The sequence below is a fragment of the Nanorana parkeri genome, unplaced genomic scaffold (genome assembly GCF_000935625.1).
Source record: "Nanorana parkeri isolate BGI_ZX_2015 unplaced genomic scaffold, ASM93562v1 scaffold586, whole genome shotgun sequence".
NCBI lineage: Eukaryota > Metazoa > Chordata > Amphibia > Anura > Dicroglossidae > Nanorana > Nanorana parkeri.
The window spans coordinates 620,118-641,802 of NW_017306854.1; the positions used below are offsets into that span (position 1 = coordinate 620,118).

At 45.0% G+C, this 21,685-nt stretch overlaps 1 protein-coding gene across 1 annotated transcript in view; it reads left to right on the forward strand.

Annotated features, from left to right (window-relative positions):
• Positions 1-1,079: 1,079 nt before the first annotated feature.
• Positions 1,080-21,685, forward strand: part of ITPKC (inositol-trisphosphate 3-kinase C) — a 49,213-nt gene continuing 28,607 nt past the window's right edge. Inside the window, exon 1 of the mRNA XM_018562581.1 lies at positions 1,080-2,729. Within this exon, the coding sequence (XP_018418083.1) occupies positions 1,080-2,729 (1,650 nt within the window). The remainder of the gene's footprint in view (positions 2,730-21,685) is intronic.

Here is a 21,685-nt window from a genome sequence, read left to right on the forward strand (position 1 = left end):
AAAAGGCAGTCAGAGTGGGAGATAGACGGACAGGTTGGGGTTAAGCGTTCCAAAGGATGGGAGAGACTCTAAAGAAGTCCTGGAGGCGAGTATGGGAGGAGTTGACAAGGGAAGTGGAAAGCAGGAGGTCTTTAGAAAAGCAGAGGAGACGGTTAGGGTGATACTTTGAGACGAGTTTGGAGATATAGTCGGGGGCAGAGTTGTGGATGGCTTTGTAAGTGATTGTTAATATTTTGAATTGAAGAAAGAGACATTCCCATTAGAGGAGTGGGCTATGATGTACACGGAGGGGCGGGGACTGTGCTGGGGATGTGTCACATGGTATGTCAAGTGTTTACATTGTAAAATGCTGCACAAACTGTTGGCGCTATATAAATCCTGTATAATAATATTGATAATGTGCGTTGCACTAAGGCAGCCTATTGAAATCAATGGGCTTCAGATGCACCCAAGTGTCCAAAACAAATCTGACTGGTCACACATTTTTTACTGCAACTCCCTATTGTGGGTTGTTATGTGTTGCGATGTGACATGTATGCATTGCCTTTGCGCCTTTCTGTTAAAAAGTCAATGGACTGCAATGTAAGATGCATTGCGGAAATGTGCGCTCCCACAACGCATAAAAGCAAATCGGCCATCAATAATATCAGCCAGGTCTGCAGGTACCCCATAGGCGTCAGATTTAAAGGAACTGACCACATTTATTGGCACTCTGACTCCTCATGGTCCAGAGAATGGACAATAGAATGTTGTATGCCTGCATGCTTCTGTTTACTGAACTCCATTGACTATGACTGTGTTTATGTCTCCACAGATAAACCTCAAGGCCTCATCTGTGTAATTTCCACACCGAGAAGCATCTTTCCGGTATGACTCACATGATCGATCCCGGTGGACTATAATACTATAGGGCGGATGGATACATCTCATTGTAAAGAAAGACAAAATCCCCTTCTGAGCGCGCATTGATACAAATGCATTGCTCGTGGCCGTAGCCGCGCCCCGGGACGTGCGATTGGTCAACTTGGTTGGCGACGTCATCTGCAGGAGGGGGGAGTCTCCTGGCAACGGGAGCTGTAATGGGGCAAAGCTCTTCCAATAGCGCAGCGGAGTCTGCTGCTGCCTTCTCCGCGGCCGGAGAGTGGAAGAAGCACTTTAGAGTCCGTAGAAGACGGAGGAAAGAAGGCAAGAGCCCGGCCAAGCAACTGTCCGGCCCCCAGAGGAGGGAAGGGAGCTTACAGGAACCTGGGACTGGAAGCAGCAAGTCAGCAAGTGCAGCTCAGGACAGAGAGCATCCTGAGAGCAACCTAGCAGCAAGTAGAGTGCAGAGTATAGAGCAGCCTGAAGTATTACGGGGAGGCTCATCACTGGGCCCAGGACAGGTTACTGGGGGCAGTGTACAGCATCTGGATATTGCCAGCAGCCTGACCCTAACCAGAGTGCAGAGTGGACCCCATCCACAGTCACGTGGTGGGTCACCAGTGGGCACAGAGCAGGGCTTAGGGCAAGCTGAGCCATTGGTAGATAGCCTGCAGTCTGTCCCATCTAGGTGTAGTTCCAGTGACTTGTCATCCACTAAAGTTGTGCAATCCCATGACTCAGGGGACACAGCGCATTATATACCTGAGAACACAAAGGGAAAGGCATTCATAGCCGCTCTTCACCCATCGGATCTACCTGGCGCACGAGACGGCACGCTGACACCGTGCCAAGGTACAGTGGCCAGCACACAAGCTGCTGCAGATCTTGACATGAGACTGGATGGGCAGGGAACGCGGCACAGAAGGGATATGTCCTCGTGTGATGCTGCCAAGTCCGCTATGATTGGCAAAGGGAGAGCATGGGTTGAAGCCGATGGAAAGACCATCATGGGGTCTTCCAAGGACACTCTTAAAAACGTGTTGGGGGACGCAGAGCACCTGGTAGAGAGCATGGCGAACAGAGATTGCAGGAGGGTGGAGGTGACCAGCAGAATGGTAACTTTGGAAACCACGTCTTCGGAACACAGAGGGAACTTTTTTTCCGGGAGTGTAGAGAAGACGGTAACGCATTCAGTGTTGAGTGTGAGTACTGTGGACCAAACGTCGAAAAAATCTGGGACTGAAGTAGACGCACATGGCAGACAGCTTGACAAAGCTCCCAAAGAAACAACAACTGGATTATTCCGCACTGAGGTCTTCTCGCACACAAACAATATCTTGGGGACCAATAAAAAACTTGGATCAAACTTCCATCCCCATCATAGTCCCATTGAGGAATTGTGGAATCGGGACTCTGGAATTCCTGGCTTAAGGCTAACCATCACCCCACCGGACGCAGAGAGCACCAGTGAAGCAGCTCAGACAGATGAGTTATGCAGAGACTCGTTGCATAGAAGGGGCCCTCCTTTGCTTCTGGCCTCTGACACCCACAGTTACTCCATCCCCCGACTTATCGTCACTCGAGATGCCAGCCCCAGGAGGGGTTTCTCACCTTCCTTGTCTCCCCAATTCCATGAAACAGGCTTTGTTCTAGATGTTCCCTTCTCAGGGGAAGCAGAATCCCCCGCCTCGGACAGTGGCTGTGGTGGGTCTCCTGTACCGTCTCTTTTCCTACGCAAGCTGTCCAGTTCCTCCGGTCTGTCGTCTGCTTCATCGTTTGAAGAGTCCGAAGATGACTTCATTGGCAGCGATGTAGAACCCAATGGGTTACAACTACTTCTCTGCAATCCTGACGAGCAAGGAGCAGCTGTGAGTATATCGCATATGATATCTGGTCACGACTTGTCTGTTCAGGCTTGGTATGGGTACACATTGTACCAGAATTATCTCCTGCTAATTGTTGTTACTTAGAATAGTTTACAAACTGTGGTCCTCAAGGACTGCAGAGTCTATGGGTCTGTTTCTTGTAGCCAACACACACTTCTCATTCCCTGAGAAAATGAAAATGCTCTGTTTACGTTAGTTCTGTAATAGGTGATATATCCTGCCCATGTTTCTCACATTTCCAAGTCTGAGCACACGTGTATTTATTAGAACTAGTCATATTTCACCAGTAAAGGTTCTGAAGAGCATGGACGGTTGTGGCATCAGTTGTGCTAGCCCCGGGCTGGACAAATCCCGGGAGTCGGGTAACCAATGCACCTTAAAGTGACATTAAACCCTCAGATTTTTTAACATAAACCAATAGTGTAATGTGTGCCTTACTGTAGTCCAGGGTTGTTTCCCTTCTCTTTGCTGCTCTTCCTTTTAAATCCTTATCTCTTCTCATGCTGGGGGAGAACTTCCATTTGCAGCTGAGTGCCTCTTCCTGTAGTGCTGGCTCAGGTTGTGAACCTTCACACAGACACCATGTAGCCATTCCAGAGACAAGGCAGTCTGCTGCAAAACAGAAGTTCTGACCAGCATGAGAACAGATACAGATTTAAAAGGAAGAGCAGCAAAGAGAAGGGAAACAACCATGGATTACAGTAAGGCACACATTACAGTATTGTTTTATGTTAAAAAATCTGAGGGTTTAATGTCACTTTAATGTTTACAGTTGGCTCCTAACTTTTGAGGTTCTCTATAGATGTTGTCAAGGGATTTGCTCGTAAACAAATCCTGCTTGCTATTGGATAGACTGCCTCCTGAATCCTGTAATGCTGAGTCCACCACTGTGCTAGCCATACACATGAAATCTCTAGGCAATTCCAGCCAGCTTGTAATTGTAACGGATCAACGCAACGTTCCAGCAATAGGTGCTCTCAATATCGGTTGGTGGTAGATTGTCTTGTTCTAGGTTTCTAGTGAGTTTTGTGATCAAAAGCTGGGGGACATTGCCTTAAAATCTTGCATCTATGGCCAGAATTGCAGGCCATTATTGACAAGCATATGGGTTCAGGATAATCCCAAAGTCCCTCCTTGTGCAAGCCACAGAGAACCATGCAGATCTATAACTTGGTGTGAAGATTTCACGGTCAACACAAATGAGTTTGCGTATTCAGTCGGATTAAAGGTGATAGTCATTCCTGTTTGACATTATTTTGGGGTTTCTTCAACCCTTGTACTACTATCTACAAATGTGCAGGGTTATTCACTAAAGGGTGATGAGTTTGGAGAAGGCAGGGGAAGTGAACAATCTAGGACAACATAGCTGAAGTGGAAAGTGAGCTGAATTGGAGCGTAATTCCAGTCCAACTATGTTCTCCAAGATTGTACATTTCTTCACCCCTTTGTGAATAACCCTGCTGGTGATTACTGTAACGTCGTTATGAATGTTGGACACACCGGAAGTCACCCATGCTCTTGAACCCTCAGTGATACCTACTGAGGGATTGTGGGAAGTGTATATGACATAAACCCATAGAGCTCTTCTCCATTATTATATTTTCTCTGAGATACACATTTAAAATAATGTTCCACAAAGCTCCTGCGCTGTAGAAAGCAGCCATGCCCCTGAAGCCAACTATAAATTGACCATGACCTCCTATTATCCATAATACATCATCACCGGGGCTGCATCTGTAGGTATAGAGATGGTTAAATGACAAACCTGCCTTTCTTCCTGGGTTCCTGAGTATCTCACACCTGGCGTCTTGTTGGGGCCTGCAGAAAATATGAACTGCTACTGATTCTTAGCTGCAAGAAAACAAACTAGACCAGGATCTTGTCCCATTTAGGGATGGAAGTAGATCATCTCTTTGGTAGCGACCACTGTGACACCAGTTATGTATTTTGAGCAAAATGCACTAAGGGCTCATTTGTACCCGTGAAATGTGTGGCTGTATGTCTGCATGATATGTGCTAATGTCTGGGAGATGGTTCTTATGATCAGCTTATGTCATTAAGCAGATGGACACATCACTAAGATGTTTATTATACTCTGATCCCAGCACTGGGCATCAAGGTGTGTTGGTGAGGACACGTTTTTGCCTTGCCATTGTCTGAACCACCATGCTTCGGGATTGTCTTTGAAGTGGTTCTCAGTACTTGAATATCTGTTTGTTTTCTTCACAGCCATAATGGATATTTTGTATTCCACAATGAATGCCATACAGTCCAGCTGCCAAACATTTATAGTTTAGGTGCCACATTTTGCTACCATAGGCCTAGTTCACACAGGCTTCAGCTTGTACACCAGCAGTGCAAACGTCAAGCTTTTATAGAGCATTTACAGAGCTTTCAGCAAGATTCGTGCAAGCTTGCAAAGTACCTTTCAGCCCAGTTTGGGAATATTAAACTTGGATCTTAACGGGAGTGATGACTGTCACTTGTAACAAGCTGCTAACAGACATCAGTAAGCTTCAGCACAACTTGAAGCTCGTTGAAAGCCTGCTTGCAGCTTGTTTAAAGATACGGTCGGCACTCCCATCAATATCTGAGTTCATAAAAAGTGCTTTACAGGTTTCAAGAATGCTCTTTAAAGGTGTTCCCATTGCTTTTATACAACCTGAAACCGGTGTGAACTGAGCCTTCTATGTAGCAATTGTTACCTGTGGTGTTTACCCGCAGCCAGTAATACTTCTCTGGACCTCTGTGAACTCCTGTAGCAGGTGTAGGTCAGTGGAGGATAAACGTCCATGTGAGCTGGTTGCTGGTAGGTTAACTTTGTGGTTTAAAGTAGGGATGCACAGATACCACTTTTTTAAGACCGGGTACGAGTACCGATACTTTTGATCAAGTACTCGCAGATACCAATTACCGATACTTTTTCTTAAAGGGACAGGTCACATTTTTTCTAAAGCAATACAAACTAATGCTTTAAGGTCACTTTCTTAATATTATGATTCATGAGATGACGAGGGAGCATGACGCCGGCTTCCCGGCCAATCAGAATGCCGGGCGCTGCGTCATTACACGGCTTCTGGATTTGCTAGCTTCCTGACCAATCGGGAAGCCAGGCAGCACGTCATTGCACGCTGCACGGCTTCCTGATTGGCCGGGAAGTCGGCTCCATGCTCTCTCATCTAAAATCACACAATGAAAGAGCGCCACTACTGTGAAGAAGACTCACGTTAATGTTGTCAGCATATCGCATATGAGCTGGTCTTACGATGCCGGAAGTATATGCAGAGGAACAGTCTGAGAGCTGTGATGGATAGTCGTTGAACAACGCGGTCTCAGCTGGCCAGGCTGAGCTGCGGTGTCAGGAGTATAAGGCGATGTCAGTGCCGGACCGTTCGGGGACCTCGGGGGTCTGTGCGAGCGATATCTCAAACATGTCACAAGCAAGGGAGGATGAAAGAAAAGGACAAGGACAGTGTCCAAATGACAGCGGCTACGCGTTTCGAGGCTCCGCCTCTTTTTCAAGCCTGAATGAGTGGTGCAGTGAGGCCTGTGACGAGAGAGCATGGAGCCGTTTCCTGGCCAATCAGGAAACCGGGCAGCATGTAATGATTCACTGCCCGGCTTCCTGATACAGGAAGTACTCGTGCTAGGTATCGGAGCATTTGGGCGAGTACGAGTACTCATCCAAATACTCGGTATCGGCACCGATACTAGTATCGGTGCATCCCCAGTTTAAAGTAAACACGTGGTATCCCCGAATTTGTTTATTTGATGGCAGCTAACAGAGAAGGTGCCAAGGGTGCATGCTTGTATTCTTGTGTTGCTGAGAAGCCCACTGAAGCCAGATGCACATTTCCTGAATTTCTTGACTTCGCTTCAGCTCAGAGCTCCTGTTCTGCCCCCTGCATTCCCACAATGCAATGTGGCAGCCTCACTTTTGCAGGTTGGGAAGATGCAGAGAAAATTGGCTTGGAACACTAAGGGAGTTATTCACTACGCTGACGAAGGCAGACGAGTGGATAACCAAGCTGAAGTGAAGTGAGCCGAACGCAGTTCGGCTTTTCATGTTGGCCCTTGTACGGCTGGCTTCGGTTCAGCTGAACATGCTTTCATTGTATGACAAATGGGCGTGATGTCACGGCCGTAGAGCTGCAACAATTATTCGTATAAGTCGTAAGTACGAGTACTTGCCCAAATACTCAGCACCGATACTAGTATCGGTGCAGCCACTGTTCTTCTGTCTCATGTTTCGTTTAAAGCACGCGACCCACTGAAGAAGGTGTCGCGACCCACTTTTGGGTCGCGACTCACGAGTTGAGAACCACTGCTTTAAAGGATGGCTGGACCTATCCCAGGAGCCCGGAAATGAGTGGACTTTACAAGTATATATTTAACTTTTCAGGTTCTTTGATAACCTAATGAAAAGAGTAGTAAAGAGCAGTAACCCCAGCTGTCCAATCAGAAATGATCTGTCTTCAGGATATCAGTACTGTCCTTTCAGCAGCTGATCTGACAACGGTTACAGTTCATCATACGCGTTTCATCCTGTCCTGCCAATGTTTGCTGTATTTTGGCAGGTAGGTTGACGACTTGCCGTTGCCAACTGAGGATCTGTTTTCGGTAAATAGGATTATATTAGTGTAATGTTCATCTAATGTTCCCATGGTTAGGTGTGGTGCTTTAATATTTCAGCATTCCTGGTTGTCATTTAATTTTTTTCTTTCCCCGACCGCACCTGCAAACGCTGTCCAAACCAAAATGGCAGAACTCGCACTGTTCAATCGCTCTTCTTAGTGCGAAGCGTTCTGCTCGGGAACCTCTATTCTTAATGGTTAAAAGCTGGGCTGGGTCAGTTTCCATGCAGTATGGGCCGAGCACAGTATCTTTTGTTTGATAAGAATAGATTTCCGCGGCCTGTCGTTTATATTGTTTGTGTAGAGAAGACGTTATTTACATGCTTCTAAAAATAGTCACCGGAAATGTACACATCCCTTACCTTGGACGCTATTTTCAGAACTACTTGGAAAACCAGTTCTAGAAATGGAGTAAAGATGTGCGTATCGGGGAAAGGAAAATCACGAACGATGGACCTTGAGCTCATAGGATCCTTCTTGGCCTGATAACAGTAGCAAGTGTTGCTTGTGGTAGCCGGGGACACAGAGGTGCGGAAACCAGCACTTCTTATCCTAGTCCTATCAGTGCTAGATGGGTGTACACTCTGACTAAATATATTTCATCTTTGCTGCATCTCGGTGCTGCAGATGATTCCTGTCTACACGCTCGCACACCATTGATGGCTGTAGAGCATTTTTTAGGGTAGGTTTCCTAATGGAGACAACGGTGGACCATGTCTGTATAATTTGTATTTACGTGTCCACTGCATCAGAAATCCATGGGAGGACAGAGCATTGTCAACCTATTGTTGTCGAATGGGGGCCTTCATGGCTGGATCAGCAGGTGTTCTTTTAAAGGGTATCTATAGTCAACAACTAAATATATAAAATTTCCATACGTTCTATCCCACTACTAATAATAACAATATCCACCTAGAAGTTTGTAAATGCCCATAGGAAGTACTTCCTCAATGCAGTGACACAATTTCACTCAGCCCTGTGAATATGCACTTCATTGTGTCACCACCCTCAACTCAACGTCTGAACAATGTAACATCATCATTGCTTCCTGGAAGCAATGCATGATGGGATATGTAGTCTTGAGAAATGGAGATTACATCACATCAAGCAGCAGGGAAAAAGACACAAAGCACACTGGGAATCCAGAAAGAGGATAAAAGTGATGGGCAGATGGAAGGCAGCACTCATTAGCTTTGTTTGCATTATCAGAAACATCTCTAGTATGTATGCCTATTATAATGCTGATGTTATAACAAGATAGGCTATCCTGGGAATTTATAACTCCTTTAATGAAAGCTTCAGATTTAAAGCAGGACTCCAGACAGGGAGCTTCTGTCCCAATCGTCTAAAGGCAGTCAGAGTGGGAGATAGTCGGAGAGGTTGGGGTAGAGTTCCATAGGATGGGAGAGACTCTAGAGAAGTACTAGAGGCGAGCATGGGGGGTGGAAAGCAGGAGGTCTTTGGAAGATTATATGCTGGATAGTACAGCTTCTGCTTTACTTCCAGGCTGCTGCAGATATGAGAACTGCAGCTCTCATACACAAAGTTCTATTTTCATTTATCCCTCTATAGCTGATGGTACATTGTGCTGTACTGTATATTATACAGAGCATTGTACCATCAGCTATAGAGGAATACATTATACACGGTATGTATAATGTATTGCTGGGATTTGTTTTATTCCTATAAAGCAGGTAGTATTCTGCATTACGCTGTATAGAGGACAACAAATCCCAGCAATAATACATTATACAGCGGAATACCACCAGCTATAGAGGACTACAACAAATCCCAGCAATAGTACGTTATACAGCGCAATGCAGAATACCACCAGCTATAATGTACTATTGCTGGGTTTTGTAGTCCTCCTATAGCCGGTGCCATTCTGTATTCATTGCTGTATAATTTTACACTTTTCATTTCACTAGATTGCACACCACACTTTTTTTTTTTTTTTCTTTTTTACTTCCACCGCTCCAAGCTTGCTCCTGTGATGGACTACAATCGCAATACAAACTAGCAGTCCCATCACTGGAGCCATTTTTAAAAATGTATTTTATTGTATTTTTTTATCCGATTTAACCGATTAATCAAACATAATAATCGGCTAACTAATCGATTTTGAAAATAATCGTTAGCTGCAGCTCTAGCATAGTTTAGTGAAGCTGAGAACCACCAGAGTCAGACATAGCTCAGAAATATGGGTATTGGTTTTCTTTTCGGTCTCCACACAGTTTCCAGATGTCTGGGAAAGTTTGCATTTAGTACTAACCCCGAATTTGCATCATCTCTAGTTACCTTTTGTCACTTTCTCCTGCTTCCTGCCGACTTGTTATGTCTTTTTTGTTCCCCCCACGCTGATGTTTTTACATGTCATTTGGTGACCGTGTGTGTTTTCAGGCAGATTTGTTTGTGAGCACTTTGAATATCCTCTTTTAGGTTCTCTAGTGTTATTCCATGAAACTAGAGGGAGTGCCTCTTTGTGCAATGGCCTACTCTTAATTGTACACCTTAGAAAAGCAGCCAAAGCCCAGGAAGCTGACTGTACAGTGATCTCATAAAGCCAAAGCTATTTAGAGATGGGTACTAGTATATTGAGTTTTATATATGTGTAGCTCTGACGCCCTAAGGAGCTGCTGGATAGATGGGTTCTCCTGCCCTTCCTTGTGGTGACCCATCTAACAACTCAACACTCACCGGCACACCAGTACTGGAAAGTAGGCAGTGGTTAAGGCAGTATGGCATTGACAAGGCAAACTTAACAGTTTCAAAAACAGACACAACTATATGTAAAATTCAGAGGGCCTAGGAAACCAAAGGCCAGTGATGGTCAAACACACAGTCAGCCGGTGTTGGGGCCTGTAATCCCCTGTTGGATGTCTCTCTTTCTCTCTTGCACTTGTCATCTGTCAGGTGACTCCTCAACAAAATAGTCACCATCACTTCGATAATGAGGACACTTCCTAATCCCATCTGGAACTTCCTGTCTGAATTTTGCTTAACCTTCTGTTTGTGCCTCCTTTATTCTGTTCTCCTGGAAAGCTATCCAACAAAGGCCAGGGAAGAAGAGACAACTGTGGCCCTGAGTTAAAGGGGCTGCCAGCCAGGCTATGCATATAAACGAAAAATAAATATTCTTTTGTTGCACGTAACAACTGGTCTTGATCCCAGCTTGATCTAGGCTGCTTGGTGGCTACGGGCAACATGTACGAACCTTCAGATTTATTACCTGAGCAACACCATAGCAAGTAATGTGTACTGTAAGGTTTCTTCTGCAGCTGCAGGACTGTGTGCCAACCATTCTGTGGCCCCTTTTTTTCCCCCTTGGGAAATGATAGATTGTTTGCGCCCTCAAGGGCAAGCACTGACAGAAATGGTCCATATTCCATGTGAGACGGAGGTGAATTTATCAGCGCTATATAACTAAGCAAACCTGATAATCTGTAAATGAGGACCGCACAATCTGTCCTCATTTTATGCTATCAGAAACGCAGACCACAACAAAAGTGGGCCAGGGGTATATTTGTTGCTGTTTCTGTGTTCCTGTCAATGTAAATTAGAACAGATTTTGTTTTTATTTACAAAACTTCTGTTCCGTGTTTTAGAACCCAGTTGTGTGGAAATGTGGTGAGTGTATGGCTGCATGGATCAAGAAGGATCAAACCCGTTTGTTTCTTTGTAGGTTCATGTGAATTCCTCCACGCCTTTATCAGGAATCGTCTGTTTTCTAGTTAGACTTTAATATGCACGAGAAGATGACAGTCGAAGAATGAAAGCTTGAATATGATTGGGTGCTTTGGTGACAGTTCTCAGTTGCCAGTTCCCAGTATTGCCTGTGGTCTCCTCGTAGCTGAACTCTTCCTATTATTGATTTTGTCTGCTGTGTATTAATGAAGTAGCAGCAGGGGTGCAGAAGTCAGATTCAATGAATGAATGAAGCACGTAGATGCCTTTTCTCAGGTACAGCTTTCTCTCAAGCAAGGAGAACATTGAACAGCGCTCTGCTGACATCTCCAAATCTCCTGAGACTAGCAGTCCGAGGTACAATGCTTTAGATCCTTGGTTCTCAACTAGTGGGTCGTGACCCTGTGTTCAGACGGTCGCCACATGCCTTCCACTTTTCTTGGTGAGAGGTTCCTCAGCCTCCCCCTAGTGCAGCACTGTCAGTTCTCGCAACAAGCAGCCATTCAAAATATGCCGGAGTGTCAGCTTCAGGTAGGATGGGATGGGGCCATGAGGGAGCTCCATCCATATGTGGATTGCTCCCTCATGTGTCCTGTAGAGGTGCCTGGACCGGAGTGGCATCACATTCTGGCTCCCGACACCTCTGCCGGGCACACAAGGGAGCTGTACAAGCAATGCACATATGGATGGAGCTCCATCGCAGTACAGCAGCCCACACTGGACCACAGGCTGAGGATCCACTCTCGTGTGGTAGGGAGACTGGGTGGACATACCATGTGTTCTGGTGTGGGAGGTGTGTTGCGTTGCCATTCATTTGAATGGCACCCCAAACACACCTCCCACCCACAATTCGATTGCCCGCACCTGAATGCACGGTATCGGAATGCTGTGCGTTCCATTGCAGTGCGACTTGGGGCACAACTTAATGACCAAGGACAAATGTGGGTCCTGAGGTTACACAGGTTAGGAACCATTGCTTTAGATCTCATACTGCATATATACCACTATGACCCTGAAGGCAAAGAGAGTCTAGGGCCAGTCACATGATATTTGTAAGGAGCAAATTCAATACAAATGGTAAGGCCCCATTCACACTGAGCGACATGAAAATCACGCGATTTTATATGAGCGATTTGTTGCGCGACGTCTTCCTATTGGGCTGTATGCAATCAGGAGCGGAATCGCTCGGAAAAAAAGGGTCATGTAGGAGCGACAAGCTACAGCGACGAGCTACAAGCGATATTGAGCGACGAGATGTGAACAGCTCCATTGAAATGGATTGGAGAAGCTACATAGAGCGATATCGTTTGGAAATATGAGCGATATCGCTGCAAAAATCGCTCGATAAATCGCTTAGTGTGAATGGGGCCTGAATGTTTCAGGGTACTGTTTAGGCACAGTTCACATTCCTAGACATTGACTTCTTATTAAATTTGCGCCTCCTTTAGCATTGTTTGGAAATAAGAGTGCTGTATGCTGTAATTCCTCTGTATTAGGAAAAACCAATGCTGACTACTCTTCACATGTACAACAACAGATTGGTGACTATCATGTGTATTGCTGAGCTGGACATACTGAGTGCACTGCAGTGTTTGCGCCCTGTCATGTGCCATTTCAGCTTTGTGCAGAATGCTGACAAATCCACGTGTGACCATTGTATTCTGAGTGTATGCTTAACCTGTGAATATTTATTTTGTCTTTTGAATGTGTACACAGATTATTATACTAGCCCAATGAGTCTCTTCCCTGTAAAAAAAAACAATCAAATATTGATTCAGCTGATGACATCTACTTGTATAAAAAAATGTTTGTTTGGTCTGTTCTGTCACCCTTTTATGAGGAGTAATATTTGAGAAGGGGTTATTGCAGGGAAGGCCTCGGGAACCAGATAGTCCTGAAGTGCTTATAGACGGCTTACTAAAAACAAGCAATGCTCCTGATTTCAAGCATGCCTTGCGATCATGTGTGTTGCAGTAATGTGCACCCCAGGCAGTCGGAGGTGCTCATTGTTGCACACAGATCATTTCCAGGTCGTTGGATCATTTATTTCAAGAAACTTCCCGACATGAAGATATCTGCCCATCCAAGCCTAAGTAACTACAGCACTGGTAGCTGCCACATCTCACCGATTAAACCTTGTCCTCTTCTGTATAGGGGAGTGAAGGCATGGCCCTACTGACTTAGGAAATATCTCCTACATGTGCAGGAACAAAAGCCTCTGGAGCCCCTTGAAAATAGGATTTCTGTCAGTATACGAATAATTAGAATATCGTGCAAAAGTAATTGCAGTAAGTGCTGCAAAAGGGGCCCAAACCAAGTACTGAGTACATATGCATGCTTGTACTTTTCAGAGGTCCGATATTGTTCTATGTACAATCCTTGTTTTATTGATTGCATGTAATCTACTTTTTTGAGGTTGTGGATTTGGGGTTCTTGGGGTTTTCATGAGCTGTAAGCCATAATCATCACAATTATGACAAATCACAGCTTGAATTATCTTGCTTTGCATGTAATGAGTCTATCTCATATATTAGTTTCACCTTTTAAGTTGCATTAGTGAAATAAATGAACTTTGCACGATATTCTAATCGAGTTTCACCTGTCGGACTTGGCGTGCCCATTACCCTTTTATAACTCTCCTGTCTCTCATACACAAATCTTTGGGTAGGTCATAGGGGCTTCTGTGTCTGCTTTACAGCTGACATGTTTTGTTACTTTGGTCCTTATGACAGGATCATTTTAAGTGATTAAAAACGATATGCTGTGACAGGTTTACATAGTTCTTGACAGGGGTGTAACTAGAAATCACAGGGCCCCATAGCAAAATTTTGTATGGGGCCCTGTGATTTCTAGTTACGCCCTTTGCAGCGCCCACTCGATATCCCAAAAAGCCCACCTGAGAGTGACCCTGCAGAGCCCGCCATAGACTCTCTCTATGGTGGGCTGCACACCTCTAACCTGTCAGCCCCGATCCGCTGTCCGCCTCCACGGTCGCTGGTGGGCCCCGCCTTCTCTTCCATCATCTGGCCCACCACCTCCTCCGCTTCTGACGCCAGGCCCAGCCTTCCTCCTCCACAGCTGCTGGCTGTCACTGACGCGCCGCTGCACAGATCACTGACAGGTTGTCGGTGAACTAACAGCGACACGTTCCTCCTCACACCTGCCAGTGACAGCCAGCAGCCTGAGATGCCTTGCACATTTTAATATGTATGATGTTTCCTGAATGAAAATCACATTCACGGTTACAATTGCGTTTGCTCAGATAAGAAACTAGCAAAATTTAGCATTCCGCTGTTCCGATTTTTTCCTCATCACTGCGGCTGAAAAAAAAATCATCAATTACACGCCACTCACTGTTAAAAAAATCGAACGAACGTTCCGAAAATGAGAATGTCCGAATGAAATCCTACTGGTGAATGGCTGGCTGGCTTTAGAGTCAAGCGAGGACTCGTACTGAGATCATAATTAGGTGCTATTTAAAGAACAAGGAAATGTCTCATGATGGGGTGTATAGAGCAGGATCAGGCAGGCATGGTGGTTTGTGGTTAGCACTGCTTCCTTGCAGCACTGGGATAATGCATATGATTCCCACTAGGGCACTAGTGTGTTTAAAAAAAAAAAAATATTCCGTTTTTATATAAGCATATTATATAATACGCATTAAACTCCGCCAGGCAAGCAGTCCACCAGTTGTAATCAACTATATTACAGCTTGGCACTAGTGTGTTTTTACTTGTGTTTGAGATGTTTTTCCTCCCACAATCCAAAAACATACTGTTATGGTGACATATGTGCCTATGTAAAGGTGCCCATACACCTGACGAGTATCGTGCGATAATCGCGGGTAATCCCGCGATCGTACGATAATCGGCAGGTGTATGGTCAGCGTGCGACCGCATCTACTGTACGGTTGCACGACTTTCGTCTTCCTACAGCTGGCCACACACCTTACAACCATCGCAAAACTTTTGTCTTGCGATGCTTGTAAGGACAGGCAGATCGTACTTCCGATGACCGCAATGTTGAACGGGCAGTGTGCCCGTGCGGCAATTATCTTACGATTATGCCACAAACCAGCCGAAAATCGTACGATTCTCTGCTGGTTTTCGAAGATGTTGGTAAGACAAAAGTCGTGCGACCGTACAGTAGAAACGGTCGCACGCCTTCCACACACCTTGAGATTATCGTACGATCGCGGGATTTCCCGCGATTATATAATCGCAAGCTGTGTGGGCACCTTCACACGCTGGAAAATCCGCCGAAAATCGTACGACTTTCGGCTGGTTGGTAGCGTGCCTCGGAAGACGAAACCCGCTCAGCATTGCAATCATCGCCAAGCCTTCCCCTGGTCGGGGAGGGCTTGCGATGATCGCAAGTACGATCTGCCGTTCCAAGATGGGCAGGTCGTACGAAATTTGAATGACCTTACAACCATCTCACAACGAAAGTCGTGCGATTGGTTGTAAGGTGTATGGGCAGCTTAAGTCTGTTTAATGACACTAGGTAGGGCAGGCACCATTGTGAATGGTTCTGTTTGCTCAGCAAAGTGCTCTATATTACGGCACATCACAGTTCTTGTAGTTCCTCAGCAATTGGTGGGCTACTGCTCATCCATTGTCCACAGCTTTTCTGTTGCTGTTGTATAGGTGTATGAGAAATACAGGTGAAACTCGAATAATTAGAATATCGTGCAAAGTTCATTTATTTCTCTAATGCAACTTAAAAGGTGAAACTAATATATGAGATAGACTCATTACATGCAAAAAAAGATAGTTCAAGCCGTGATTTGTCATAATTGTGATGATTATGGCTTACAGCTCATGAAAACCCCAAGAACCCCAAATCCACAACCTCAAAAAAAGTAGATTATTACATAGAACAATATCGGACCTCTGAAAAGTACAAGCATGCATATGTACTCAGTACTTGTTTTGGGCCCCTTTTGCAGCACTTACTGCAATTACTTTTGCACGATATTCGAGTTTCACCTGTATGTCTTGTGAGAGTTGTGTATGTTGATGAAGACCAATTGGTAGTAAGTATTTCAAGCCCAAGAAAACCTGTTGTGCAGCTAAGTCTTACTGAATGCTTGAGAATTGTGAAGAATGGGAGTATAAATGGAAAGATCTGCCAATAAATAGGGGCATTTGGAGGTGTGTTGAGTAGTAGGTGATGCATAAAATGGAAATGATTGTACAGGGAAGCTGGGCGTAGTCCTAGTGTAACACAAGGAATTGTATGGAGATAACTTGCAGATCGGGGGATTTTTTGCCTCTCCTTTCTGCACACGCTCAGTGGACTTGGCAGAAATTCCTTCATTCTATGTAAGAAATTCCTGTCTTGCTGAACAAACAGTAGGGTGTGATCTCTCCACCTTCCAGGGGAGGAACTCCAGCTGGTTCACCAGGTCCAGCATTGAGACCTCAGCTCTGCTTCATGTTAACTCTTTGCTGGATCCAAAAGTTAGAACAGGGCATGTGGCTATGCAATGCACTTATTTCAGATCTTCTGTTGGGATAGGCTGGCCACGTGACTCATTTGATTATTGGCAGTGAGAGGTCATGTGCCTTTAATCAACGATATCTTAAACCACAGTTTTGCAAAGCTAAAGTTGCCCATACATCTTGCAATCATCGGGCGAAAATTTTCGTCCGTTGATCGAACAGTCAAACGATTTTCGTACGGTGGCCCCATCCTGCTCCGGCCATCGCACAGTTCAATTAGCGGTCTTTAGCAGAAATCACCTGGGCGCATTTCGTTAATCGACCGCACGGATTTTCGTTTGCGCATGAGCAGTGTTAATCGTACAATTTTTGACGTATGGAAACGCCACCAACCGTGTGAAAATCGTACGATCAAAGTTTTCTAGCAAGACGAACGTCGTACGGTTGTACAGTATTTGCCCTTGTAGACTCCCCATCAACGTTACGAATATCAGACGAAAACGCGATCGCAAATGCAATCCGGCCCTTATTCGTAAGGTGTATGGGCACATTAAGTAGACCTAATTGTACAAGGAAATCTATTTTCTTTTTAAATGGTGACCCTCCATAATGTAATAACTTGCCAAGAACTGACTTAAAATTTTAACCTTTTCAGTAATAAGCTAAATCGGGCACTTCTTGAACTTTGATCATGATTAGCTCCTAGGCATTCATCAAGTGGTCACTGCCAAAGGGAAGGCACAGCTTCTGACTAGATTGGTGCTTCTTGACCATTAAATTTGGATTACTGTATAAATAAGTGCACGTGCGTTTTTGCTGCACATTGCACAGGCAGTATATGAACAGTGCTTACGTCAAGCATTCTCCGATCTTCTGCCAATATTCAAAATGTAAAGTATGGGATGCAAAACAAATCATCCAATGCCGCTGCCAATTTTATTATCCTTCCACAACACAAAAAATTAAAACGCAACACTATCTTGTGTTAAACCGAACAATAGTTAGCTATTTCAGATGCCCCCGTCCTTTATCAATTCGGGGTGGCCAACACATGAAACTGAATTGTGCTGCATCCCATTTTTTACATCTTATGTATACAGTATACAGTATCTCCTATATGTTTTTTTCCATCTGTGTGTTCCTCTTGTGCATTACTGCTATACATTTGTAAAAGAAAACCTTGCACAGCCCCAGAGAGGGAGGTAATGATGGCTTGAGTATTGGTTTGGCCCATGGACTGTCTGCCTCCATTGTAAGATAAAGGAATCTGTTTGCCATGGGCTTGCATTTCTTTGCTCCTGTGTTCATAAATCAGCCTTGGGTAGACTATAGCGTGTGAACCGGATTGCCTGTCTGAGGCCAGATGCAAATGTTAAGCTGCCTCACGCTAAGTATTACACGTATTTATCTGTCTCGCTGAGAGGATTTAACTTTGCAACTCTTAGAGATGGCAGTGGCCTAGCTAATAAGTTTCATTCTAGCCTTTCCTAGCCCATTTATGTTCTATTGAATTTGTATGGTCACCACCCTGATAAAAAGGAAAAATGGTAATTGGTCTTGGCCAACTAGTGGCTCTCCGGATGATATGGGACTACAAGTCTTAACTTACTGTGATGACTTCAGGCTGCAATTCTGTTTTAATGTCTGCTGCGATACTGCTTCTAGGTAATGGCCCATCTGTCACCAACCATTTGATGTTGGATAGTCCAAGTGAGCCACCGCTGAGGTGCTAGGTGGACTGAGAGAAAAGCAAACTGCCTAAACACTATACTGTAATGCTACATAGAATTCAACTGAACCGATATTGAAAAGGTAATACAGGTTGTTTAGCCTGGATTATATCATGGGAAGTTAAACTAAGGTCCCAAGGGAGTCATATGACCAGTGCCTGGGCAGTGTTTTTGCCAGTAGTCACACACAGAAGCTTGATTCAGATGGTCTCTTAATGATTGCCCCCCCAGGTTCTCTGTTTTGACAGAAGCAATATAGCTAAAGCTGTTGGAGGGATCGTAAAAAATGACCCTTTTGTGACTTGTCTTTGACCTTTTGTGATATACCTGAGCCTGCATTCACTTTTTAGGATAGGTCTTCCTCCATGCCAATGTTCCACAGCAACCGGATACAACTAATTTTCAGTAGTCTGTTGTTATCAACTTCCACTTCACTTTAGTGAGGTTATCATCACCTCATTAATCAGATTAGGACATTTCAGATGTAATCTGGCCAGGTATCAAACTGTATCTCGACACCAAGCTCAGATATAGATGCCATTCTTCAATCCTGTTGTTGCATGGCCGAGAATCAAACCTTCTGCCCGGCAACTGATTGTGAACTTTGGAACAACAAATGGTGAACCTGCCAAAGGGATGGTTTTCAGTTGAGCATTAGGCTCCATTCTAAACAGAAAAAACAATGTACTTGTAATGTGCATTGTTCAGAGTATTGCGGAGACCGCGTGGCACGAAACCGCCTGGCCCCCAAAATAGTGCAAGCGAGATAATATGGCGGATTCCGCAAGTTTGCGGCTCTATAGTAGCTGCAAACTTGTGGAATCTGTGCAGTTGTTATATATAGCGTTTGCGTCCCGTGCGGTCTTCCGCACGGAAAACCGCTCTGCAAACGCTATATGGACCCTTGGTTTGCTTGAAATTTTGCAGAGCCCCAACACTTGGACACTAACAGAAGAAGCCCACATAGAAACCTCTTCACCCCATTCATAAACATCCTAATTAGCAAAACATTTGGCTAATCACGGTGCTGGCCAAACGGGTCATATTTGGGCACCTTGGATGGTTACGCAAAACTAAGCGGTATGAGACTGGCACGCATCAGTGTGCCACTTGTGCCATTTTTTTTGCTACTTCATGATGAGCTTTGGTCTCTCGAATTTCTTTTTATTTTTGTATTTATCGTCCGAAGGCATCTTATATGCAAATTAAGGGCAGGAAGTATTCAGTCCCCCCCCTGCAGATTTTGGGGCAGATAATACATGGTCATTGCCTCTTCTTAATTACCTGGGTTCTGTCGCCTGTGAACCTGCACCTACATCCAAGTTTTCAACTCTACCCCATTGAATGAACCTTGCTCTCTGCCTGCAGGGACACAGGTCAATTACCTGGCCAAGCAGGTCTGCGGGAGGTCAGGGGTTAACCAATCGAACAAACACACCATTTTTCTCCTCTGTCATGGAAAAATTCTCCTGGGGGTTGCAGTTACTGAGCAACTTTAGAACGTCAGCAACCCCTCCCCTCTGCCACCGATAATTGTGAGAGCACGCTGCCGTAGCTGAGGCCGGTTCTGAGAGCTGGAAGAGCAGTATGTCCTGGCTGTCTGGCCTCTGTACACCTACCTGCATGCTTCACGTCAAGTGTTAGTTACAAAGACAGGTCAGGTCAGCTGCTTTTTTCTATGGTCTGTAATTGCTATTTGGTTGTACCCGTTACCCTGTACAGGTTGGGATGTCATGTCGCCTGACTTGTAGCTAAGGGGCAGGCTGGCCTCTATGATGGTGAAACAGCCTTTCTGCTTATGTTGGTAGACCCGTCCGGTGGGGGCTCTCCTTTCTAAACCGTATTAGAATGTGACATCTGGGACGTGGTTGCCATAGGCACTGACTTGCTTGCTGTTCTTTAATGGGCTTTGTTTGAAGGGTTGTCACACGTGCATTCGGAAGTACATATGGCCTCCTTCTGGTTTCTTACTTGCTCAGAAGGCTGTGACTGTATAGTGAGCAGTTTATTTACCTTTTAATGTATATAGTGCTCACATGTTCTGCAGTGCCGTACTGAGAGTATAGTAACTGTCCCCTGAACAGCTTACCGTCTACTGTCCCTTCTGCGTTTAGACATGTGCACGCAAACACGCTTGTACTTTGCTCATGCGGGGAAACACAACAGGCTTGCTTGAATCCCACTTGAGCAGCACAGCCTTTTTCTTTCCTTCACTCCCCTGCATTCATGGTAATGTACAGATATTTCATATGTTTAATCGTGTGCTACTGAGTGATTGAACCTCTTGTGGGGTGATCACCTCAACTGGAAAATGTTAGTGTCAGTGTGTTGTGAACAAGGTGATTGCCCAGAAACAGATCAATCGCCTTTTAATGTGTGCTTCAAATTTCCCATTTAGTTAGTTAGCGCTTGTGGGGATCATAGATATGAGGATTGTTCCTGGATAAGATGGAATCCTCGTGTTATGGCCGCTTCCAGGCGCTGCCAAATGGCTGGCTTACCTTAGGTGGGGAGATTGGGATAAGGTGTGGTAAATAATTCTGTCGATTTGCTGTTGTCTTCCTCCTGAGGTGAACTGGTACAGAGACTTGTGTAAAGAATGGTAGAGGTGTTCTAACAACGTAGGCATAGGAAAAAAAATTGCATTTGTGATTTTATTTTTTGCATCAGAGTCAATAAAGCATTGCAACCACAAACAGTGGATCATGTGTGCAATCCTCAGGCTTCTGCAGATTCTTTCATTCGTACCGAGGTCCAGACATTCAGTACAAATACAAATCCTCCAGTGGTCATATCATGCCTGTAGGGCTGGCAGTTGATTAAAAGATATTTTCCCTAGTCCTCTTCCAGGACAGCACATGAGCAAGATAGACTCCTCCCACCCAAGACGGGAAACACAGGGGTTGTAACTTATTTAGGCATTGCCAAACTACTCCATCTCGGTTCTTGTGGTTCAGCTGACAACACGTGACAGAGTTTTTGGTCACTTTAAACGCCTGCATGCTTCTAGCAGAGGACCCAGTGCTATGCCGACCAGTAGGGACAGTGGATGTAGTTGGCCAGGATGGATGGATTTGTAGGGGAAGGAGGGAGAAAGGGGGTTGAAGTACCACTTATGGTTGTCCTGTAGGATTGCAACTAATTATTATTTTCATAACTGATTAGTTGGACGATAACTTTTTCGATTAATCGGATAAAAAAATGAAATACCATCCTTGATTTAACAAAATACCCAAATGCGGTGTTCCAAAGTCTACTTCAGAATAAAACTGCATGCACAATTTTTTGCAACCGCACCTCACTGGAACACACAGCATTGCGGTATTGTGTGTTCCAGTGCAGGCAATCACACTGTGGGTGGGAGGCGCGTTTGGGGTGCCGTTGAAATGATTGGCATTGCAACGCACCTCCCGCAGCAGAATGTCAGGCCCAAAATTACTTTTTAG